General features: G+C 44.0%; 1 protein-coding gene across 2 annotated transcripts in view; it reads left to right on the top strand.

Annotated features, from left to right (window-relative positions):
- The window catches only part of LOC146862117 (protein NipSnap homolog 3B-like), a 258,782-nt gene that overhangs the window by 171,600 nt on the left and 62,594 nt on the right, over positions 1-24,588 (top strand). Inside the window, exon 4 of one of the 2 annotated variants that reach the window (XM_085641307.1) lies at positions 7,247-7,399. In XM_085641307.1, the coding sequence (XP_085497433.1) occupies positions 7,247-7,399 (153 nt within the window). The remainder of the gene's footprint in view (positions 1-7,246; positions 7,400-24,588) is intronic. The other variant, XM_085641308.1, reaches the window with a different exon arrangement.

Here is a 24,588-nt window from a genome sequence, read left to right as displayed (position 1 = left end):
CATCAGGGGTGGTAAGCGCTATATAAACAAAATTATAATTACAATATCAATTACAATTGCTGTATAATATATGTTGTGTTCTGACACTTTTAAAGTAAAATAATGTTTTTTTATTGTAACAAAACAGGATATGGTTCACATGTTGCAAAATCTTTATAAAATATGTGTGAGAAGTAAACAGATACATATTTCAATAGAAATTGTTTATTTACTCCGTTTTTTAAACTCTGATATCAAAACATGTTACCAGCAAGCTTTTTTTTGAGGTATCATTACTCTCACGAGAGGATTGCGAGAATCTCGCGGGACACTCCCGAGATCATAAAGATCTAAATTTCATTGTCATCTATTGTATATGGTTGTTTATCATGTTTTCAGCCTCCATATATTTTCTCACATTGTAGTTTTCTTGTTCACAACTTCTGTTCTCCATTTTCCTCCTACAAAAAGAGAAAATAACCCAAAAATGTAAAAGTTGCATGATAGTTAATAAATCATAAGGCATTCTTCACTATATTCTGTAAAATGCTCTACCTCTTTCAACCACAATCACCTATTTATATCTAATGTACCGTTAGCTTGTAACGCCTTTCTTGGGAAAAATTCCACACCCTCACCCTGTGCCTTTTATTTTCACAAATAAATTATAGCATGCCATCAAACCTTATTACATAAAAGTTAATAAAGTAACACATTACTCTTGAGACACCTTTGCTGACACTAAACACAGTGGTTCACTCCAGAAATAGCAATATCACCACTCAGACATAACAAAGGGCTAAAGTATATGTTCAGTGAGGTTCATAAAAACACTAGGGCTTGAATAAACACATTCCACATTCTTTGGTTTATAATTTGAGGAACACTGTCTCCTTTTTTTACAAGTACATACAGTCGGAACACTTCATTTTTCAACACAGTATGCAAACCTTGCTCACATCTCTCTAGATTGTAATGTGCACCTCTCAAAAGCTATATTAACACAGCTATACTTCCCCAAACAGCTTATCAATCTGTAAATATGATGTAGAATACATTTACCAACATTACTATACCTACTGATGCTTGACAACCACGTTTCTAAAATATAATATTAAATATCTGAACTTGGAGTTCGTCTTAAATGCAGATGAAGACACCTGTCCTTTTCAACTCCAAATTAAGTCACATCTGCTGAGTACAGGGCAGAGAGACATTTTTCTCCTCCAAAGCACCAAGGACACACTGAGCTATTTCTGGTTCTCCACCCAATCACATCACAACATTTCTCCACCCATGTAATAAGAATAATAGCTCTTTTTAATGGCTCTTTTTTCATTCTCTCCACACAGTCTCATGAGACTCTCGCAGGATCATAAAACACCTTGTGGCAAGCCCAGTAATTTTCCATACAGGTCTCGCGAGATGTCAGTGAGACTGCATGAAACCCATGCGGCAAGCTTCACTCCCTGAGGTTTGCACTCTACTCTTGCAAGACCATATTGGAATCGCAACAGACTTGTAGGGAATCAGTAGTATAGGGAGGGACTAGCCTCTTTAACGAGACTACTTTCTTCGATAAAGGCGATGTTTACTAGGGCTTGATAAGAGACTGCCCTCTCCTTTCAAACCTCTCAGTAAAATGACAAGTATGCATAGTAGGATATATGAAGGGACGTGCCTCTCCATTGAGACCTCACTCTTGGATGAAGGGGGTGCATATTAGGGTGTGTGGCAGGACTGCCGTCTCCAATGAGATCTCTCTCTGTCAGATCACAGATATGCATAATAGGGTGTGTGGAGAGAGACTGGCCTCTCCACTGAGACCCCTCCCTTGAATGACAGGTGTGCATAGTAGGGTGTGTATTTGGAATTACCTCTCCTTTCAGAACTCTGTCTCAGATGACAGGTGTGCATAGTAATGAGTGTAGAATGACAGGTATGTCCTTTCAGACCTCTCTCTCTCAGATGATGGGGGTGCATAGTTGTGTTCGGGAGGGACTTGCCTCTCCTCCCAGACCTCTCTCTCAGATGACAGGTGTGCATAATAGGGTATGTTGAGGGAGACTGGCCTCTCCGCTGACACCTCTCTCTCAGATAACGGGTGTGTGAACAAGTGAGTGGCGAGAGACTGTCTTACACATGACCATAGAGTTGACTTATATGTACTAGAAGACAAGTTAAGGGCTTGGCAAAGAGTTACCAACACCAAGTTGACCTGTCATTAAAACTACACAGACAGGCTCTGAAGTAGCAAGCCCATCTCATGTTAAAAGGTCTACTTGTCTGGATGGGTGACAAGGAGTGTCAGTAATTGAGTACATATTTAAATAAGTCTTACTGTCTCTGGGAGTCTGTATATCTTTATATAAGTGGCTGTATGGATTGGGTATTGGATGTATTAGTGATTGTACAGGTATGTAACTAGATGTGTAGGTGAATACATGATTATGTCAATTAATTTATTGATGTCCCTTTTAGTGTGTCAGTGTCAATATGTCAGTATCTGTTTAGGTGAAAATCACATATTTTCAAATTATATTGTGTGATAAATCACTCACGTCTACTTCTAAACACATGCATTCAATAGACCTTAATAGAATAACTATATTTGCTCTTCCAACATTTATATTTCTCCTTTGTTGTTTACTATCATTTTCCTTAATATCATCATCTAGACTCCCTTTTATTTTCTCTTTTCAAGCTGAGTATAACCTATATATGTTATTCACCGTATATAAACTTATTACTTCTTATATAGATATACGTTTTAAAAGTATGCCCAATTCATACACCTGTGAAATGTCTTTGCTGTTTTCCAGTTGTTTTCTCAGTATCACTTATAATCTCTTTTCAGTGATAATGTGAACTCAATTGTGCAGGAATTATATACCACTCCCAGTACATAAGAACCATTAATGGCAACCCTTCCTACTCTGCTTTCAGTGATGCCGATGTTGAAAGCAACTCACAACCTTCCTTTCATGTTTTACTTTTGTTATACTATTTCTGAATGGTCACTGTTTTTTAGCCCTTTGTAAGACTCCAGTTGGGAAGCCCAAATTGGTAGTGGATTTGAGCTGATTCACGAATCCGCTGCAGTTTGCAGTGCTCAGTGCATAACCTTGTGTAACTCCCCAGCAGCTTCACAGGTCCACATGAGAGCCCATAAACCCTCTTCACAAACTTCTGTTAAAGCATGGCAATGATACTTTACTAAGCAAAGAAATACTAAAGTACAACCCAAACACTCACTAATGAAAATTATTTCCATACCACTCTGCTTCTCATTTTTCTTCCCTTCCCCCCAGCACTTTTACTCCATTTCCATGGGAACCATGTTGAGAACACTTACTGATAGCACTAGGGCAAAAGTTCATATCCCTTTCTCTGAACACCATACTACCTTCAAATTGAACTGTAGCAGGTGTGGTTGACTGTGTAGAACTAGAAGCATATCCCAAACAGCATAACCTTTTTTTTCAGGGCCAATCACAGATCTACTTACTATTTACTCAAAATCACTACCTAATTTTAGGTATATGCATAAGTATACCATCCCATCAAATAGGTTATTTATTAAATTAGATGCTGTTCTTCATTTGAACTGCTTTCCATCATGAAACCTGTCTCATTCAGCTTCGGCTTTCTCCTGTGTGCTATTCCTCCTTGGCCTCAAAACTGTTACAGTGTGGATTGTGGGTCACAGCTTTGTGTTTAGGGTCCACGAGGGTGCTAGAAAGAGTGGCATTGGCAAGGACTTGGGTTTAGGTATGTGGACATTACTTGGGATGTCCAGAGAGGGTTAACGTGGCATCAATTGATGCCTTTGTTTGAAAGCATTGTGGATTGCCAATATCCATACCTCGTGATTGTGCACTGTGGTGGCAATGGCCTAGGCACACATACTGAGGAAGGACTAGAAATCCTAATGAAGCATAGCTATGGTCAATTAATTGTACTTTCCCCTCACACTGCCTTGGTGTTCTCCAACATTTGTAAAGTACAGAAATGGAAGCTGTGAAACAAATTCTGTCCACAGATAGACAAATCCAGAAAACATGTTAATAAAACTGTTTATGCATTCCTCAGAGACTATAACATGGACACTCACTCACCCACTTACAGACCCACTTAGATACTCACTCACCCACTCACAGACCCTATCAGACACTCACACACACACATACACACACACACACACTCATGTCACAGACACACGCTGGCACTCACAGACCTATACACACAGTCACACACCCACTCACAGACCCACTCAAACACTCATGCACCTATTCACAGACCCACTCAGACAGTCTCACACCCACTCAGAGACCCACTCAGACATTGATACACTCACAGACCCACTCCCACATCCACTCACAGACCTACTCAGACACTCTCACAACCACTCACACAGTCACACACCCACTCACAAACCCACTCAGACATTCACACACCCAGTGATGGACTGACACAGAAAATCATGGACCCACTCAGACATCCATACACCCACTCACAAACCCAATCACTAGCACACCCACTCACACAGCCATTGATACACCCAGAGAGTCGCGCACACCGTTGCAAATCCTACATGTTTCTCTGGGTGCCTCACCCCCCCAGGGAACCTAGTCTGTATTAGGACTGCTGGGGGACCCTGAAGGCCCTCCACGGGAGCCAGCATTGCTTTCAGACACAGGGACCTACTAACCATGCAGCTCCCTCTGTCTGAAAGCAATTAATCTTTTTCCCTGCTTACTGGACAGCAGGCAGGGTAACAGACGAGTTTACTGCTTCCAGTAAGCAAGAGCGTTTTCACGCTCATTGCTTGTTAGTAGCGGAGTGTTTGGTCTGTCTTGGCGGGAGCGGTTAAAGCTCCTGCCAAGCCACCACAAACATCTATGTCCCAGCTGTAGGCACCACAGGACACAACAGGACTTGGCCCTGGGGGATGTGGGTGTCCAGGGCCACATATGGCACCATGAGGGGGCTCCGCTGCCCCCTCCATCGTAAAACTTTGCCCTGGGGAGGTGGCAGACGCCCTTTATTAATTTATTTCAGCCCTGGGGAGGTGGCAGTCCTCAGGCTGCGGTGGGGGGTCACAAGCCCCCCCTTAATTGCAATAGATTGCCCCGGGGAGGTGGCAGTCCCTGGAGCTGTGGAGGGTCTGCCCCCTGCATTAATTTAATAACCTGCCCAGGAGAGGTGGCAGTCCCCGGGGCGCAGATGGGCCCATTGGGCCCCCCACATGCATATATATTTTGATAGTTCCCCATGGAGGTGGTGGTCCCATGAGCTGCGATGGGTCTGAGCAGGCCCCCACATTTATTTAAATGTTTACCCCGGAAATTGGCGGTCCCCAGGGCGTGGGGGGTGCTGTGACGGTACCACACACATATTTATAAGGGCTCATGCACCCAGGACCTGGCCCACTCTTGGGCCCATTAGAAAAGAAGAGCTGGAACCAGCGCTTCTTTTTATTTGTTGTTTTTCTGCGGGAGCTGCAGCTCCTTCCACGACTCCAATTTTGTTTTTCAAAAAACGTTTTTTGCTTTGCCCGGGTACTGCAGGGACCCCTTTAGGGTGTCAGCGTATTCCTACCCTACCCCCTTCTCATTTTTCTTAAACGTTTTTTGTTTTTGTGGGTTCAAGCTGAGTCCCAAGATGGCTGCCAACACTTCCTGGTTTGAGGTGTGGGCAGCCAATCATATCTCTGCAGGAGATCAGCAGGGAATTGACAGGTAACATATTCAGTGGAAAAGAGGTTCAAGACGAATAGTTGGCCAGCAGTTTGTTTTGGATTTGAAAGGCACTGTGCGGGAGATTATTAAGGGCAGATTGGTGTTAGTTTCATATGTAGGACTGAGTGCTTGAGTGTTGCCTGTAAATCGATGTCTGGGTGTATTTATTTTATTAGTGCAGACATTTCTATTTTAACTAGCTTTTCACAAATAACTAAGGGGCATATTATCAAGTAAAGGCGTTAAAATTATCGCCGATTTAGCGGCAGAAAACTTCCGCTAAAGCGGTGATAATGGGCTTGATAATATGCCCTTGAGAATTCCAATAGAAGCTCATGTTCTGGTGTCACCATGGCTTTTATTGGAATTCTCAGGGGCATATTATCAAGCCCATTATTGCCGCTCTAGCGGCAGTTTTCTGCCGCTAAAGCGGTGGTAATTTTAACGCAGTGCTTGATAATATGGCCCTAATTGTGTTTCAGGATTGCAAGCATGCGAATCCTCACTTCACATAACGAAGGTCCTATTACGAAAGCGCCAAAGCGGGGTTTCCTGGCTGTCTCTGTCAAAACACAGAGGATCTATTTTGCACGGACCTACAAATCCTCGACACACTTCTCGGAACTAGGGCGTTGCATTTACAGATTACAACCCCATGGGGCACATACTGCCAGTTTATCGGTCACGCTGCTTTCTTCTGTGCCTTGTCTGTTGCTCAGCCTTAGTGGGAGGTGAGCATGGTGTCTCTGACACTCGTTATTCTGCGCTGGCCCCCACCTACAGGGCACTCAATGGATAATGAAACGCATACCAACAGAGACGTTTTAAGGCATGGGCAAAGTGGGCTCTGGCCCAGGGCCCCAGCCTTTTAGGGGGCCCCCTGATAGAGCCAGCTATGTTCTGCAGAGAGTCTTGCCCTGATGACTTTAAATAATGTTTTAACAGATTGTTGTAAATAGCGTTTCTATAATTTTTTTAAATGTGTGAAAGTCTATTACAGACATTTTGCAGACAAAATGTGTTTATGTTCCATGCAACATCCATATATAAAGTTTATTTTAGATCAATACAGGACCTCACTAATGAGAAATGGGTGGGTGTGACAGGGATTATTTGCATTAATGTTAGTGAGCTTCTGCTGTGTTACAATACTGAAAACACACATCACTATCCCTGAATATCAGATGCGCACACACATTTAGAATTTGACAAAAGAAGCCATGAAAGAGCTGAAACTGCTTCATAAAATTAAAGCTGTTTCAAACAGGGGCCCCCAAGATCCATAAAACGTCCCTGCATACCAAGTCCTTTGAACTCGGCCCGCTATGCACCTGGTACAAAATTGGAGTCAACGAACAAGTGGAATGCAGCTCTAAAAAGCTGGAGTACTAAATAAAATTGATTTATTATGAATTTGTATTCACATGGGACTTATGTTTTTTAGATTGTGTTTAAATTTACTGCATTTAGGGTTTTCTGATAAATGGTGATATTTAAGGTGTCACGTTGTTCATTTTTTCCTCCAGTAGGAGTCTACGAATTGGCCAGCTTTCAGATGAAGCCAGGCGGGCCTGAATTTTGGGGTGAGGCCTTGAAGTCAATCATTAAGTCTCAAGTTCGTCCCGGCTACTCAAACGTCATTGGAGTCTTCCAAACAGAATACGGATTGCTTGATAGAGGTAATGTTCATGTGAATTGGCCAATTACTGCTTCCATTTATACTATTTTTACGAATAATAACAGAGGAAACATAGTTTGGAATTAAAGTGCGGTTCTTGGGGTGTTGCATAATTAATTGCTTTAATACAGTCGCCCAAATATGCCCAAGTTTGGCATGGAGGCTATAGAATATTTTTTTAATTGAATACTTGATAAAGTTCTATTGTTATTTCATTATTTTAGGCAATCACAGATCAAAGGATTATAATGTACTATTCAGGACTTCAAAAATAAAAAAGGTTCCAATTATAATTGGAATTCTATGGAAAATTCCACCCACTGTGTACGTTTTATGTTGATTTTAAACACTTTGGGGCTTATTTATGAGCCCTTGCGTCACTTTTACACCGCCTGTGCGTCACTTTTTGTGACTCACCATCAGCGAAAAAAATGCACCATGTTGCGTCATATTTACAAAGTGACACATCTAGTTAGATGCGTCACTTTGTAAACCCATGCGCCACATTATACCTGCACCAGGTATAATGTATGCAGGGTGGGCGTTCTTACGCAAGTAAGCCTTGTAGAAGTGACGGAGTGAAATCTATGAGATTTCACTGCGCCACTTCTAGGACGCAAATGCGTCAATGTCTTACGCCTGCCTCACAGCAGGCGTAAGACTGACGCAGGCACATTTAAAACGGGACATGCCCATGTGAAATGACCCATTGATGGAGTTGCGTCACTTTTGTGACACACATTTTTGCACCTACAGATACATCCGAAATACTGACGTATCTGTAACTCCTTGCGACATGATGCGTGATACTGTAAATATGACGCATCCCGCATGTCGCAAGGAGGGCGCAATGAAAAGTGACGCATCGCTGTTTTCACGCAGCGATGCGCCACTTTTCATATATGAGGCCCTTTGTGAATGTGCCTTGAGCAGGACCTGTTGTCAGAACTTAAAGATTTTCTTAGCCAGTTGGACAGGAAAAGAGACCAGTTCAGTCTACCTACCCACCAGTCACATCCGGTGGATCTGGAGTTTCCATTTAAAAACAAGCCCCAGGCACATGCTGTTGTTAAAAAACCAGTTATTTGAGACCACTATCCTAAGACCAGAATTATACTGCACATGTGGAAAGTGATCACCTTATTTTACTTCATGTTCCTTATATCTTGTTGACCTTTAAAGTTGTAGAGTGTTGTCTAGCATGCGTGAAAGGCCTGCCTTCACTAATGATGGATTCACACATTGCCACTCTGCCTCGGCACTAATGCGTAGATCTTTTACCGAACCCCAGGGCTTTGGCATACTACATTCACACTAGGCCTAAACATGTCTTCTTCTGATAGATACAGATAGATTCCTCCTTTTTCAATCCCCATCGGCCTGAGAATTAACCTGGAAACTTTGCAATAGCTTCTAAAATTGTTAGGCAGCTCCATGTGACTGCACTCTCTCCTGTGAAGATGACAAAAAGGAGCCATACAAGGCATGTCAGGATGGAACCAAACTTTTTGTGTACTAAAAAACCATAAAAGATTTACCCCCATGATCTTTAATATTTGAGACCCCGTAAACAGGACAAGGGCTAAAAGCTTGGAAACAATGGTCACAGAATAATTCCATCATGATCTTCTAGTTGGAGCTCCAAATCAGCCTCGTGTGTCCCAAGATTAAACACAAGAGATCCTTGGTGGAGAATTAATGAGCTGCAGGCTCTGTCAGTGTCACGCTTCCACTAAACTGTGTGGAGTTTAGTGTCCTGTCAGAGCATCTGTATGCAAAGAAGTTTATAACCTAAAGCCCAGACCTTATAGTAATTCCTCATTTTAAGGGAATTTCGTGACCATCTTTTTAAAGCACTTCTCTAGGAAGATAGAAGAGCGTTCTATAAAATGGGAGAACAAATGTGAAAACCATCCTATGAGGAGAAAGAGAGAAAGGAGCAATGAGCTTCTTCTAAAGCAATCTCTTCTTATCACATTACCATGCCCTCTAACTCTTCGAGGACACCCCTGGAATCTGCGGTGTAGAGGATGAAGGGCTACTGGGCAATCCACTTAGGCTCCTGGGAAAAGACAACCCAAAGTAAGGCATTTCTCTTTGATATCTTCATGTTATTCTAGCAATTGATAGGTACCGCCCTACGCTCCCTTTGGCATGGATCCTAAGCTTCACTGTAGTACCAATGGAATCCTATCCAAACATTTCTTTGGCGGTGCACTTTAGGGTCATGTCACCTGCCAATTTGTCATGTTTCACTCATTGACGAACTTGCCTTAAGCAGAGATGGAGCTTGAATCTTCACATCATCCGCCTGTGGTCACTAGTCCAGAACCAAGACCAGAGCCAATGAGGAAAGCAGGCTCATGCACTCCGATGTGATAATGGTGAGGGAAGCCAAGTTTTAAAGAGCTCAAATCTGAAAACAGTGTGAATTTTCCACTCCATATGTACCTCATCAGGCATGGCTTCCATTTCTCTCCCGTAAAATGCTCCTGTTCCATAGACACGTCCAAAATTGGCACACTTCTCACACATTTGATCTCAACATTATCGTCATAGCTGGTGCCAGTTTTGGAGAAGTTGCAGATGCTATCAGCCAGTCCACAGGCAGTCGTGGTCTTCACTCAGGCCATGCTCCAGATCTTGATGTCTGCTGTGGTGCAATTTCTGGCTCCACAGACTTTGTTCATCAGCCTCGTTGACATTGATTGACCTATCACGGAGCCATTCCAAGGCTGCTATATTTCTACTAAATGTCTGCCCTTTGTCCCAGCAGCTGCACCATGCTCAGAGGGGCTGACACCAGTCGTGGAGTCAACTCCTTCTGCTCCTCAAATGCAGGTCATTTTGGTTCAGGGCATGGAAGCCGAGGCTTCCTTTGAGGATGAGCCATTGTTTAAACCCATAACACACACATATGTGTGCCTGGTTGGAAGCTCTCTTCAGCTTAGATTCTGATATCCTCCAAATTACCTTAGGGTGTCCGACACTAATAATGACGAAAGTAAAGTACATGCAATTCTTTTCCCCAACACTTCCCTAAACTTGAGTTGGAGTGTCCCCCTAGTCATTCTATCGCAGAGGGTGCATCTTTTACTGCCATGATCTGTAAAGCTCTGAAACTACTGGAACTTCTTTTTCAGGGTAAAAAGTCTATGGCTAACTTGTTCGGACAGAGTCTGCAACTAGCCTCCTCCTGCCCTTAAATAAAGATCTCTAGGACACCGTGCTCGCAGCTTAGAACAAATCCTTTTCTACCTTGTTGATGAACAGTCGGGTAACTGCACGCCACAATCTCACACCAGTCCCTGAAAGTTTGGTGGTTCAGACCTTGTCATCAAACGAAAGCCCCAAAGCTTTTCCCACCATGCCTCTAGGCCAAGAGTCCAAGTGCATCAAAAGTATGGGGAAAAAGTCTCCTCCATGGGGAGTCTGTCAATGCGCTCCTCTAATGCCTCTTGTTTTTTGGTGTGTGCCCCCAAGTAGTTTGGGTAATTAACCGCGAGCATCTGGTTGAAGAACACAGCCAAACAAACCTTGAGTGTTGGACTGAATATGTCCGACTTCAAGGCCGGGGCTCTGAACCCATGTACTTTGTTTCACCTGGATGCATCAAACTGACTTTTTTAGGGACGTCCAAGTAAACCATATGGAAATGCTGTTCAATGTCGTGCAGCTTTTTGGCAACAAAGCAGACCTTGCACTGGAACGCCTTACACTGTGCCATGCCACAGTGCGCTGACTGGGCCTTGCATCTCTGGCATGCCAGTTCCACCAACAGTGCCCCAAGTTCTGGGACTTTTTGAAAGTCCTGTCATCTAAAGCTGCCCTGCTAGCTAGAGCTACAGCTGCACCACTCTTTTTGCCTTTTCAAGGGTCAGAGCGGTGTCAATCACAGGCATAATCAGCGACATCTTCTTCCCCACCGGCCACTTTTTCAAACTAATTGTAATTTGCCCTCACTTGACTTCCCATGTTTTGTGGGGGCCACATATCTCCTTTTGCAGGAAACTGGTGGGCCAAGACTTTGAATCGGGGTCTGCCAGATTGAGGAGAATGGGCGTGTCCTCCTGTTCCATGATACACCTGCTCACATTCCTCCTGTTTATTGGACACTGTCTCAAGCTCATGCCGAGATTCTTTTGGTTGGGGTGTTGACTCCCCCGAGCAAAAGGGCGAAAAGTGCCAAGTATTTTATTACCACTTCTTTTCTAAGAAGAATGGGGTCATCATCCTATACTGGATTTAAGGGTGCTGAATTCCATTCTCTGCAAGGAGAGGTATAAGAAGCTCTCTCTTGTGCAGGTTCTCCTGGCCTTGAAGTCCGACATATGGATGGTGTCCTTGGACTTTCAGGATGCATCTTTTCATGACCCAGTCCTATTGTCCCCCAAGTGATGTCTGATATTTGATGAGGCTTCAACCTTACATCGATCCCTCCGGTCTTCATGCAGATCATGTAGTTGCTTGCGGCCTGTACACGGGCTGGAATGGCTGTACCCAGCATCCGACATTTCCCTGGGAGGCTGGAAGGCTGGGGGACGGTTTTAGAGTGGTGGGGGCTGGTTTTGTTTCTGGGGGCCGGTTTTGCAGCAGTGCTGCAATATCGTCCCCCATTAACAAAAGGAGCACATACGCGTTTCCATCCTCCTGTGGAAGGCAGTGCTTCTCCAGGGGCTGGTCTGAGAAAACTACCAGGGCACTTTGAGATTTTCATCCTGTAACAGGACATAATGCCTGTGGGTCATGTAAGGCCGGACCGTTGACAATCAATGCCTAGTCTGTAGAGTTGATCATGAGATATCTGTGGATATTGACAAAACTTACCATATGCAATACTGAGAATATGGTATATCTCATTAGATGCCCCTGTAATTTAATGTATGTGGGTATGATCACGAGGTGAGTGAAAATGTGGATAATGGAACATATGAGCAATGTCAGATGCAAAAAGACAATGATGAAATTGACCTCCCATTACTTAGAGATGAACCACTCAATCGCAGATTTGAAATGGGTAGTGATTGATAAACCCCATATTCCGATTACAGAAAAGGATGTAAAAATGTTTTGTTCAGACGTTCACAAAGGTGGATTTACAGGTTGAATAGTCATGAAAGGATAGAATGATGAGATCCAGTGGCACCATTTGAATAGTTTGTAGGAGGGATGAACAAGGCAACCATATATCATCAGCTTCCCTAACAGTAAGGTGGTGTTTACAACAGCGATAATCCTAGTTGTAGAGGAATTAGGCATGGGGATGAATAAATAAATTGCCCAATGACAAAAGTAAGCAATAAGTCCATATCCAGCAAGACCGGGCTCACAGAGCAGGAAGACATTTAAGTATTGTACTATAGTGAAAACACATCACCAGTCCACGTGCAGGTATGCCCCACCTAGAATAAGCTAACTGATATTATGAAGCGGAACTAATTGAAAGAAGCAAAAGGGATTTCTATACTGTAATAACAGTGTTTTATCTTGATAAGCAGCTCGCCTATATAAGGAGCTGGAGATGTATGCAAAATGAAAACCCAGGGGTTCATGTGACCATATGATCAAAACACAGTAGTCATAAAATTGCCAAAATGGTAATGTCCTGGTTAGCAACATCTTTTAGACCATGTGACAGCAATAGACAATAAATATGGAGGTGAATACAGGCTGCAGTGTGTTCACATCAAGGAATAGTGTAGAAATACAGTCTTCGCGAGGCAAAACATTCAATAAGAACGCTTGTAGATAGATAGGAATATAGGAAGATAATACACCACTGTTACATGGCTCAAATAACCCAGCACGGCAAGCGATCAGGCGCAGAGGCGTCTGAATGACACACTATGGGTTTTGAAGGAAGGCAAGGCAGTCCCATGACTTGTTGCCCCCGACGCTCCGGGTTAAAATGGCAGCCGGAGACAGTCACAACATTCATCGGTGGGCTGTGAGTGGCAGTGATTAGAGGTGTCGGACTCTTGGTGAAGCAAGTGTGAGTAGACAGAGGCGAGTCACAAAGTATTCTCGATAAACTCGCCCCCTTCTCAGGGGCTCTTAGCAGGGGCAGGTCAGGGCAGGGCAATATCCCATGTTTCGATGGCAGCAATGGACCGCAAATAACGGATGCACCGGGGGCTGAGATGTTGACGAAGGCACACTTAGCTGAGTGGCACATTGAGTGATGACTAGGGACTGAGAGAGTGACATGCTAACAGGGTGCAGTCTCTGCGACTAACGTACAGAGTGAAAACAGGAAGCGTAAGAGAGAGCTCACCAGTAGTAACTAATTAGTATTGGCTGTAGGCAATGATCAGAGTTGTACTGTTAGTGCTACATGAGTAACATGCAACAGCAAAATGGTGTGCAGTTAAGGCCGTTCGCGTACAGAGTGAAAGGGGGGGGGCTTAAGATATAGATTACCATTACTATGCACCTCTTCCAGCTCTAGCCTGTCCTGAGCTGGAATTTAGTCGATGCAGCCCTCACTTCCTGACCGGATAGAGCCCTGCGTCTGCCGCCCTGCTTTATAGCAGTACCTCTGCTGACCACTACTTCATCATGTAACATCACCACCACCAGAGATGGGGATGGGGGAGATTGCGGGGGGTGGTGGGGGGGGGAGTTTTTCTCTTTGAATTTATGTTCTTGCCTGAGGGACCCTCCTCAAGGCTTGCCGTCCCAAAATTTGGGTCCCCTACACTATCAACGGGGGGTTTGTATGGACTCTGGGCCGTATAAAACTGGGCTCTAATTAAGTGCATATTTTTGACCCCAGGCCCTACAAGCCCTACTGTATCCATGTTGTCATTTTGGCTTCTGACGCTCAATAAAAAGAATTTTGACAACAAAAAAAAGATATAGATTACCAGTAGTACCCATTTGGTATTGGCTGCATGTAAGGACTAGAGATGTACTGTGAGTGATACAAGAGTAACACACAATAGCAATTCAGATTGTAGATTGGGGGTATATTTACGCAAGGCGATGGGAGCACAGGCATGTGGGTCTAATTTTTCATGTAACCATGCAGTGTTTAACTACAGAGCAACAATCCCACTCCTTCCGGTTTGGGAAAAAAGAGAGTGAAACTTGGGTAAGAGACCCATGAGCCTTTCTCTATCTCAGGTGTATATGTTTCACATTGGTCCACTTCTGAGTTTTTGCACACAGGGGGTGATGATGGTAATTCACCGGAGTGATTGTTAGTGTGGATGTTGGATACATGAGCAGCAAAAGCTGTCTACCCTCCTGTGTTTTTTGACGAATACTGACATATATTATTGTTGCCGGTAATTTCTGGGTGTGTTCCTAGAACTGGCAAGTATGGCCCCATATCCAATCCCTACCTCAGCATAGGTAAAGATTAAGGAGAGGGACTTGTGGAGAAGCAAGGTATGTAATCTACATCCTGACTATCCATAGTGGCAGTAGGAAGGCCGAAACATGTTGATAACAGCAGAAAGGGGGACAGGGAACTAATTACCCAGGTACAACCCAAATCCTAATTTTTAACTCTGCCAAGGGGGGCCAGGAAAAACATAGTGAGGGAACCAGTGACGGCACTGCCCCGGTAAACCGCCATACACGGGCCGTCACTGGAGAGAACCCTCTTGGGTAGCTTTATATTAATTCTGGATAGTGGACAGTAGTGGCTCCTTCGCTAATGCTCCTCTCGGGCTGGCCAAACATTCAGGCACACTCTGCATGTTCTTCATGCAGGCTGCATTAAAGGCTGCATGGAGAACATGCTCAGGCCCAAATTCCCTAGATGAGTGCTGGACAACGGCACATTGACTAATCACATTGCAGAATTGTGATTGGTTATGGGGAGCCTGGGAGCTGCTTCCAGTTTCCACAGAAGAAGCTAGGAAGAGGATGGAGGAGAAGCAGCGGCGACTGGCCGCACGTAAGTGATTTAATTAAAATATATATTTTTAACCCTCCTCCCCCTTTTCCTCCCTACTGCTGCTTCTCAGGAGCAGCTGCCACTGGTAGTGAATACCTTGTAAGGTTCGGGCATTAGCTCCATCAATTATACTTTGCTCCACACTTAGCGTTGGTCTGTGCCAGAGTGGTGTAGCATGCCCTATGATGAAACATGCCACTATTGAGTGTGTGAGGGCAATTTTAAAGCCACTGAGGGTTTCCCAGAGAGTGTTAGTCTTTGTTTTTGTTTTTGTTTTCTTCTTTCCCTTTTCTTTGTGTGGTAGGATATTCATATGGGAGGATAAGGGAAGAGTGGGACCTCTCACCCCTCTCATGTTGTGTGTGTGGTGCACTAATCATGCCACCTAATTAAGTAGCTCTCCAACCATGGCACATGCCCGTCATTGCAGAGCCTGTGTGTACAGTTTAAACTGTCATGTCGCCCTCTCAAAATAAACCTATTGCCAGGCTTAAACCTTCAATTTTTATACATATAAGTCACCCTAAGGTAGGCACTGGACAACCATGAGGGCAGGGTGTAATGTATTTAAAAGGCAGGACATGTACTTTTTAAACTTTACATGTCCTGGTAGTGAACAACTCCCAAAGTCATTTGGGATTCCCCTATTACATGTTATAAATGTAATTCCCAATTATGAGGGATAGACTTTTCAAGTTTTGTGTCTCTGAAATCACAATTTAAAATGTAAACTTATGTTGACAGTGGATTTTAAATTGCAATTTGGAAAATTCCACTTTTAGAAAGTGGCCATTTTCTTACTTTAGCCATTTGATCCCTGCTGCCTGTCTCTAATCACATTTCTGGTGTGGGTGACAGTTGGGCTTTGTGTATTCCCCCTAGACAGCCACACGCAACAGGAGCCTAAGTGTTACTTAATAGGCCATCCTGGCAGGATGGGAGGGAGGAGCTGGACCCAACCTCACTTACACCAGAATAGGCTGTGTCCTGTCCCCACACAAAGGACTGTATACTCCCCTGTTGTGAGTCAAGAGTCAGGGCAGGGAGGGAGGACCTTTGTGCACTTCAAAGGAATGTCTTTGAAGCCTCCCCACATCAAAGACAAAACTGGATATAAGAACTGAAACTCTTAACATCACCACGTCAGTACATTTCTGGCCCTGTAAATACTCTGCCAGGAAAAAGGACAGCTGTGATGCTGAAGGATTGCCACTCTGCTGGACTGCTACTTTGCTGGACTCCTGTCTTGCTGTGCTGTCCTGCTACCTGCAGTTCCCCTGCCTGTGTGAGATGGACTGGACTTGCATCACTTGAACCCACATTGACCCCAAGGGCTAGTTGGCAGCCTAGCCTCCTGATCTGAAGTCTCAGGGATATAAAAGACTTTCAACCAACCAGTTTCAGCATCTGAACTCCGCCATCTGTGAGTATGCCCTGCCAAGTGGTGCCACCCTAGTACTGGAAGGTATGTGCTCCAGCTGAACCTATGCATTCTCAGTCTAACCGGTGAATCGTCACTGCTGCACGGATCAGAACCGGTGCATTGCCTCTTTCACGTGGATCGGAATGGGCACATCGCATCTGTTGCATAGATCAGCACCGACACATCATCGCTGTTGTCTGGACCAGACCTGACGCAACACCTCCAGAACCTTCACAGCGTGACGCTCTTCCCAGCGCAAGGTCTTTGTATCCCCTTCGACAGCCAACTCGACGACGATGATAAACCTCTGCATTGTAGCTCATCGGAGCCAATACAATGCCACTGCTGCGCTGATTAGGACTGGCATATCGATGCTGCTGCGTGGATTGTCACGACGCATCCCCTTGGCTGCACCCTGCATCCTCAATGTTGGCGCAACCATGATTAAGGTACTTTTGTTCAACAAGCCTCACTGGGTCCCTGTATCCGGCCCGGGCACTATCGTAGTCAGCCTGAACTTTTGACTTTGTCCCGGTCTGGCGCCACTAGATATCTCAAATAAATGATTATTGCTTTCAAGCGCTATTTTGCAGTTTATGCTTTAAAAATTCATAACTTAATTTCTGCTTATTGGATTTTTTGTCCTGTTTTATTTATTAAAATGATGTTCTATTTTTCTAAACTGGTGTGGAATATTTTTGTGTGGTGTTTTCACTATTTTACTGTTTGAAGTGTTGCACAAATACTTAACACATTACCAGTGTTCCATTTGTAAAACAGTAAGTGCCAGGGCTCTTGTCAGGTGGTCACTGCAGCTTGCACCACACATTGCTCTGCCATGCTGCCAATAATAGTAATAACACAACTTCTAACCATCACACTCCTACAAGTGTGACAATTAGGACCATTTCATGCCCTTCAGCTATAAGAATGGCTTGGATGGCAGGTAATAGTCATGTTTAATGTATATTGAATTGATAATTAACTGTTGTTGTGATCATCTCTAAATTAGCCAGACAGCACCACGTTTTGACAGACTATCACAAGCGCCAGTATTGACAATTGGCACCGGCCAAAATTAAGCACTTCAAATTGCCTCTAAAGATTAGCCTGACTGCTCTGTGCCAAGCTACCAGAGGGGGAGCACAGATCAATTTAGAGTTTGCCTTCTTCTTACCCTAACTAGGATTGTGGTTCCTGCTGAATAGGGCTCTTATCCCGGTCATCCTACAAACCAATTTCTAACATACAATTGAGTTATATCATAGAAAAGTAAGTTCTAAAAGCATCACTGCAGAATCCGTATCCTATAAACCTATTCCAACATTTGAAGCCTACATAGATGCTATTACTCCTTACCAAGCCAGAATCTTGTATGTAAAACTGAGGATGGGCTTCCTACAGGTAGGCCTATTTTTTAGCAAATGGAAACAGTATCTTGGGATACAAGCTCGCTATTCTTTTTTGTAGGGATGTAACAGAAGACATAGATCGACAAAAAATGCTAGAAGTACGTGGGTCAGACCCTGTTATAAGAATCTAGGTATCAGGCATTATGTAACTGCTTCCAGGATTCATCCGACTAAAACGTATTCCCTTGATGTATACTCTGTTTGCAGATACCGTTATGCTGAGAGTATCAGCTCTAGATAATGACCACTTGTGAATATTACAGATTTTATATTTTATGAGTTACTGATGTATTTTTTGACTCTGCGTGATAACTGCATCATTTATTTTGGCTTTTAATTTTATGCATATTGATGGTCACTTTTTGTAAACATTCTTTATTATCTATATTTTTAGCTTTGGACTAGAACACGCCTGTGCACTATACGACAAGTGCTCTCTACTTAGTTCGACGAGGCTTTTGCTCCTCTATTTTATGTTAACTGCTGATCTGCTAATCGAGTAAGGCCTATGATACCAAATGTGGTTGGGGACATCTTTTATCTATAGCCTTTAAAAACTAAAATGGTCTTGTCCAGCAGCTGACTTTTTTTTATCCAGAATAGAGTCTTGTATTTTGAAAATTAATTGTGACATTATGAAATTATATACATACTATGTGATCATTATTTCTTTATAGTATGCAATATATGCACATGCTATGTATATTGTTACTATTATTTAATGCTTTGTAGGTTGGGATTTTTATCGCCAAAATAGACATGAGAAAAAACTGTAAAGTAAAGCCATGGATACTGAAAATGACTGAATTTCCGCCGCTAGGTGGGAGCACAGCATTACTTAAGTAACGTGATTGCAGCCTACCAAAATAGAACGACCCTTAAAGTTGTATACACCTCAGTTTAAAGTGCTGATCTGTTAAAACGGCAGGCTTTGCCTTCAATTATACTTTTATAGCTAATGGCCCCTCAGTTTGACGCGTGTGCCGTGGCACCTGTCGCTCCGTCCTAAAGCTGGTCCTGCTTTTAATATCAATGAGCATGTAAACAAAATTTGTCCAACATTGTACAAGACGCTATTCATGAAAGTATTCCATTTTATTTAAGATCGTCAATTTATTATTCATAAACTTGCACAGTTTTTTTGATGCAGTGAACCACTTCTGAACTATTGCAGGCACAGTATTTTTCAGTTTCTCTTTAGATCCGCATGGTGTGATTAATCCACTCTTCTCCATGGTGGTTTATACATTAATGGTTATTTACAGGCGCCATGCAAAGTCGAAGCAGCGCTACAGGATTATCAGCTGTGTTTTTTGTCCACACATCAGCTTCCACCATGCAAGAAAGATATGCGTTACCAGATCTCCTTACTAACAAGGCCATATCATGTTTAACGCGTCACTGGTACCACACACTGAAAGTAATACCCAAACTCTTTCTTTGCATGATTGATCTTCTTGAATGATTCGCCTCACTGTTAATGGACAGTACTATTTTTATGTCTTTTCAGATGTATAAAATGCAAAATGCGATTCAGTAACTTGTTACCAAAGGGCTTTTGCGATTCAGTAATTGGAACGGGCATGTTTAGGGCGTCCTTTCAAAATACCACATTTGTATGGTTTATATTACTGTTTTGTGACCAAATTCCGGTCGCAAAATAGTAATACTTTACCACCAGTTTGAAATCTAGTGGTAACCCATTCACAATGGGGAAGGAGTCCCCAAGGGACCCATTCACCTTTGAGAATGTAAATAATAATATTTTTAAGAGCAGGCAGGTTCCTATGGACCACTGCCTGCTCTTAAAAAATGAATCCTCAAGAATCTTGGATAATTTATGCTATTTTTCACTGGCAGTAGTACAGACAGGAGGAGTTCAGTCTTTAACCTAAATGAACGTTTAGGTCTGGCTTAACAGTGCAACTGTCACCTGATCTTTTAACATTCACCAATCTATATTATTCCACAGTTCTTTGCTTCTATACAAATATACAAATACGTATCCATTTCCATGCTCTGCACTTGTAATGCTTCACATTACAGTGCAACATTTCTTTAAAGCCAGACCTATTGGCATTGCAAATGCTTGTTTAAATCGTATTCACCAATCCTTGCATTGGTTGCTATGTCTCTGTGTTGCCACAGCGAGTAGGATGGTGAAAGAGCACCCCCTGTGCTGTGGTCCAAGAGGAAGCACGTGTCTTTGGCTCATGGGCCTCACTAAGAGAACATGAGTGCTTCTTGGCCCTGTGTATAGTAAAGACTATTGTTTCAGCCGGCACCTAAGCTATGATGTGATACTCTTTGTATCTGTGCTCCAAGATCTTCATTCTATGATCCATCATCTGAAGCTCTTAGCATTTTTAGGAGGGTGGAAACATTAATGTGACACACAATAAGGGCTCGGTGAGCATATAGCTGTAAGCAAAAGGGTTAACCTCAATGGCTTACTTGAGCTTTTCCTTTGTGTTTTCTTGACACCATCTTTACTGCCTCTCACAGGGAACACTGCATAGTTTCCTTGGGCTGACAGATTAATTCAGCTGCATGATAGCGAAGGACAGCACAACCAGTAGAACATTAGTGTTAGTGGTCTAAAGGCAACTTGCAAGTCTCTCCTAATGTCCAGTAATGTAAATGTTCAGTATTTGTAAAGTGCGAACAATTAAGGTGCTGGGGGCCGTCAGGAAGATGAAACGAGCTATTGCCCAGAGTCACATGGTGCTGGGCTGATCTGCTGCCATCCCCTGGGATCGAACCGTGAGCCCCTGGGTTCCGGAGTCAGTTGCCCTGGCCGCTGCGCCACACCTCTTCCACTATGGACGTATTTTAGAGATCTCCAGGGGTCGCAGGTGAGACCCCTGGCTTGCCCCTTGCAACCCCTGGTACTACTTTTGCAACCCCTGGCCTCAGAGGTGGCAAAATCAGTGCTTGGAACACAGGGGCAGCTGTTTGTAATGGATGCTGGTTGGAGCTCCACTTGCCTGGCTTCTGTCAATGGTTATACTATAATATTATTCGCTATTAGTGTAATAAAGAATGGAGTACATTAGCAAGGACTATGACCCTTTATGGAAGCTAAGGTAAGTAAAAAATGCTGTTAAATATATGTTGTATGCATGCTTGCAGGTGAGAACATGTTTACGTGCACGTGAGTGTGTGAATATGTTAATATGTGTAAGCATGTGTGTGTGAGTCAAAGTAAAGGTCAAATGGCATGTGATGTCATCCTTGGCATTTTGGTGAATTGACGTTCATGCTTATGACTATCATTATGTGAAACTTCATTGTGCCAGTTGTTTGTGACTGTGACCAGCAGCAGTATCTGACTCATTTCCCATGGAAAAAGCCAGAAACTAAGAGATAGCCAATGGATTACTGTGAGAAAGTGGCTCTGTATATACTGTTCCCAAATAGGTACAGGGTGTACAGCGTCCACAGTCCCCAGAGGTTTGGCAGAGGCTAAAGTTAGATATAACCTTACTCTCTAAAGTGGTAGCTTGGTCGAGCAGTAAGGCAGTATCAGAGGACAGTGTAAAGCATTTGTTGCACACACTTAGCCAGCAAATGGTCTCACACACTCAATAACTGAACTCTAGGACAATGGTTTATATATAAAAAATATATGCTTGTTTTATTTTAGAACCAACAATGGGTATTAAAATATACTTTCTCAGAACGAGATGCTTTATACAAATACTTTTGCAATATGCAATTGACTTTTGTAGAAAGGAACAAGTGGTTGCAATAGGCAACACAATTCTAAACACAATAATGCATTGAGTTCAATGGAAGTTTCAAGTTATTTGCCACAGATTACTTTTAGGATTACTTTTGGAATTCCAGGACTGGATCCTAGATTCATTCCTGGGTCAGTACTTGGAATCTAGTCATAAAAGTCGAATTAATTACTGTGATGATTTTTAGACAATATTTTGCTATTTTAAAAGTTGACACTTAGAAAATATTTCATAGAAAACAGTCAATGATTCCCTATGGCTGAAAATTCAAGTTGCAGGTATAGTATGTTCTCGTTACTTTTGTAATCCAGTACTGGGTGCCTAGACTCAGTACTGGGACCTTTATCCAAAACAGGTAAGTGTTGGAAACAGCCCACTCCCACTCCGCAGGGTGGTGGTGGACTCCCCGAACACACTGTGGTAGCTTGGCTCGAGTGGTCAGGAAACAGGCGCAGTGCTAAGCATACAATATACCCATACAAGAACCATGCGTGCATCCGTTCCAAAAACGACTCTACACCGTAAAAAATTATGAAAATATTCTTTCTTTATCTTTTTCTCTTAGTTGCTGATTGGAAAAATAAATAGGTCAATCACAATATACAAGTTTCAATTAGTGCAGGTCAAATAAATATTGGCTGTTTGATGAAATAAATAGGGGTGATCATAAATAACAGGGCATAAATACAAGTGCAATATATACAGACAATTAAATACTTTGAGGCAATAAATACTGTACCAATAAATATTGTACACCAACAAGTCCTGTGGACCTATAAATATAGTGCAGCAATAAATAGGTAAAAACTCAATAAATACAGTATCCCCAATAAATAATTAAAAGTATACAGCAACACTCATGTAATCAGATGACACTTCAATTCTTAAGGGCAGATTTGGCCCAGGCACAGCTTGTAGGGTTGTGGAAGGCTTGAGGGGGGCTACTCCCTGGCTGGGACAAGGCTGAGGCCTAAACTGAGGTAGATCAAAGGGGGGAATACCAGTGCCCTGGCTTTCTCTCTCCACACAACCTCTCTAGGTTAGTCCCAGTTCACCCCAGGCACAGTCAGGTTGGTTTCAGCACCTCCCTAGCCCCTTAGAGTAGTCTCTCAGGTCTCCACAGGGCCTTAGGCGCCCTCTACTCCACTTACTGCCCTTTTTCTGATGTTCCGACGCCGCTGGAGTCGTGTCGACGCCGTGAGGCGGTTCCGGTTCGGTCTCGGCGGCCTCGGCACAATGTCAGTTCTTTGACGACGCCGGCAGGCGGTTCCGGTCCGATGTCGGTGGCCTCGGTTCGATCTCGACCTCCGATTCGACGGCGTCGGGCAGTCTCTTCACGATGTCGACTTCGGGCGGCTCCGGTCCGATGGCGCTCTCGGCTCCGATGACGTCGGCCGGCCTGGCCTCGATGTCGACTTCCGGCGACTCCGGGGTGCGATCCTCACCCCCGACCTCCGGTGCTCCTCCACACAGGTTCCGGGCGACTCCGGAGTGCGATCCTCACTCCCGACCTCCGGTGCTCCTCTACCTCGGTCTCCGACGACTCCGGAGGGCGGACTTCACTCCTCCGATGACGCCGCTCGCTCGACCTCGGTTCACTTCCTCCTCGACCTCTGGTATTCCTCACGACCTCCGTCGGCGCCCTCTCACGACCTCAGGCGGCTCCGGGTACGACGTCTGCTACTTCAGTCAGCGCCGCTTCTCCACCTCGGGCTCCAGGTCTTCAGGCTACTCGCCGCCGGACACCAGGGAAACCAGTTCTCAGGTCAGAATCTTGCTGTTTTCTTGGTTCTAAGGCCTGTTCCTGCTGTCCAGGTCCTTAGGATAAGTTTCTTCTGTCTTCTTCCCACACAGGGCTATAGGCTGGGATCCATCAGTAGGGACAAGTATCAAGGGTGGGTTTATGGACCCCACTCCAGGCACAAGTTTCCACCCCTGCTGCTTCACTCCTTCCTCCTTCACTGTTGTGCTCCTCTCTCTTCACCAGTCAGGTGCCAACTGCCAGCTCCAACTGCCAACTGCCTCTCTTATCCTCCCAACATTCTAAACGGTCTACAAATGTCACAGAGTTCTGGAATCTCCTGGAATGTTCTGGAAGGTGCTGGTAGGTTCCAGTGGATGCTGGTGATGTCACAGGTGGCCACCATTTTGTGCTCCAGGCCCTCAGACAGAAGTTTCAGGGGTAGCTAAAATGGCTCCCTGAATCTGCAGCAACACTAAAAAGTCTGGTGGTTCCCAAAAAGGAAAAATTCAAACTGGGTTTGAGGCAAAAGTGGGACAAAATAAATAATGATGAGGAGGGACCACCCAAAGGGCTGACAGGTCTAACACGCGTCCCCCCAGCTGAAAGTGGGGAGAGCTACCCAACCCCTTGGGAGTTCTCATCACTAAGGCGGAAATACCTTGAGAGACCGTCTGCATTGGCGTGGTCCACTCCAGGCCGATGTTCCACCTGAAAGTCCATCCCCTGTAGGGAAATAGACCACCTCAACAACTTGGGATTCTCCCCCTTCATCTGCATCAGCCAGCGAAGGGGTCTGTGGTCGGTCTGAACCAGGAAGTGCGAGCCAAACAGGTATGGCCGCAACTTCTTCAGAGCCCATACCACTGCAAAGGCTTCACGCTCTATTGCACTCCACTTCTGTTCCCTGGGAAGTAGTCTCCGGGATAGGAAGACCACGGGTTGATCCAGACCCTCTTCGTTGA

Source organism: Triturus cristatus, chromosome 2_2, assembly GCF_964204655.1.
Source record: "Triturus cristatus chromosome 2_2, aTriCri1.1, whole genome shotgun sequence".
NCBI classification, from domain to species: domain Eukaryota; kingdom Metazoa; phylum Chordata; class Amphibia; order Caudata; family Salamandridae; genus Triturus; species Triturus cristatus.
The sequence above is the reverse complement of the archived record's forward strand: the minus strand, read 5'-3'. Positions and strand labels throughout refer to the sequence as shown.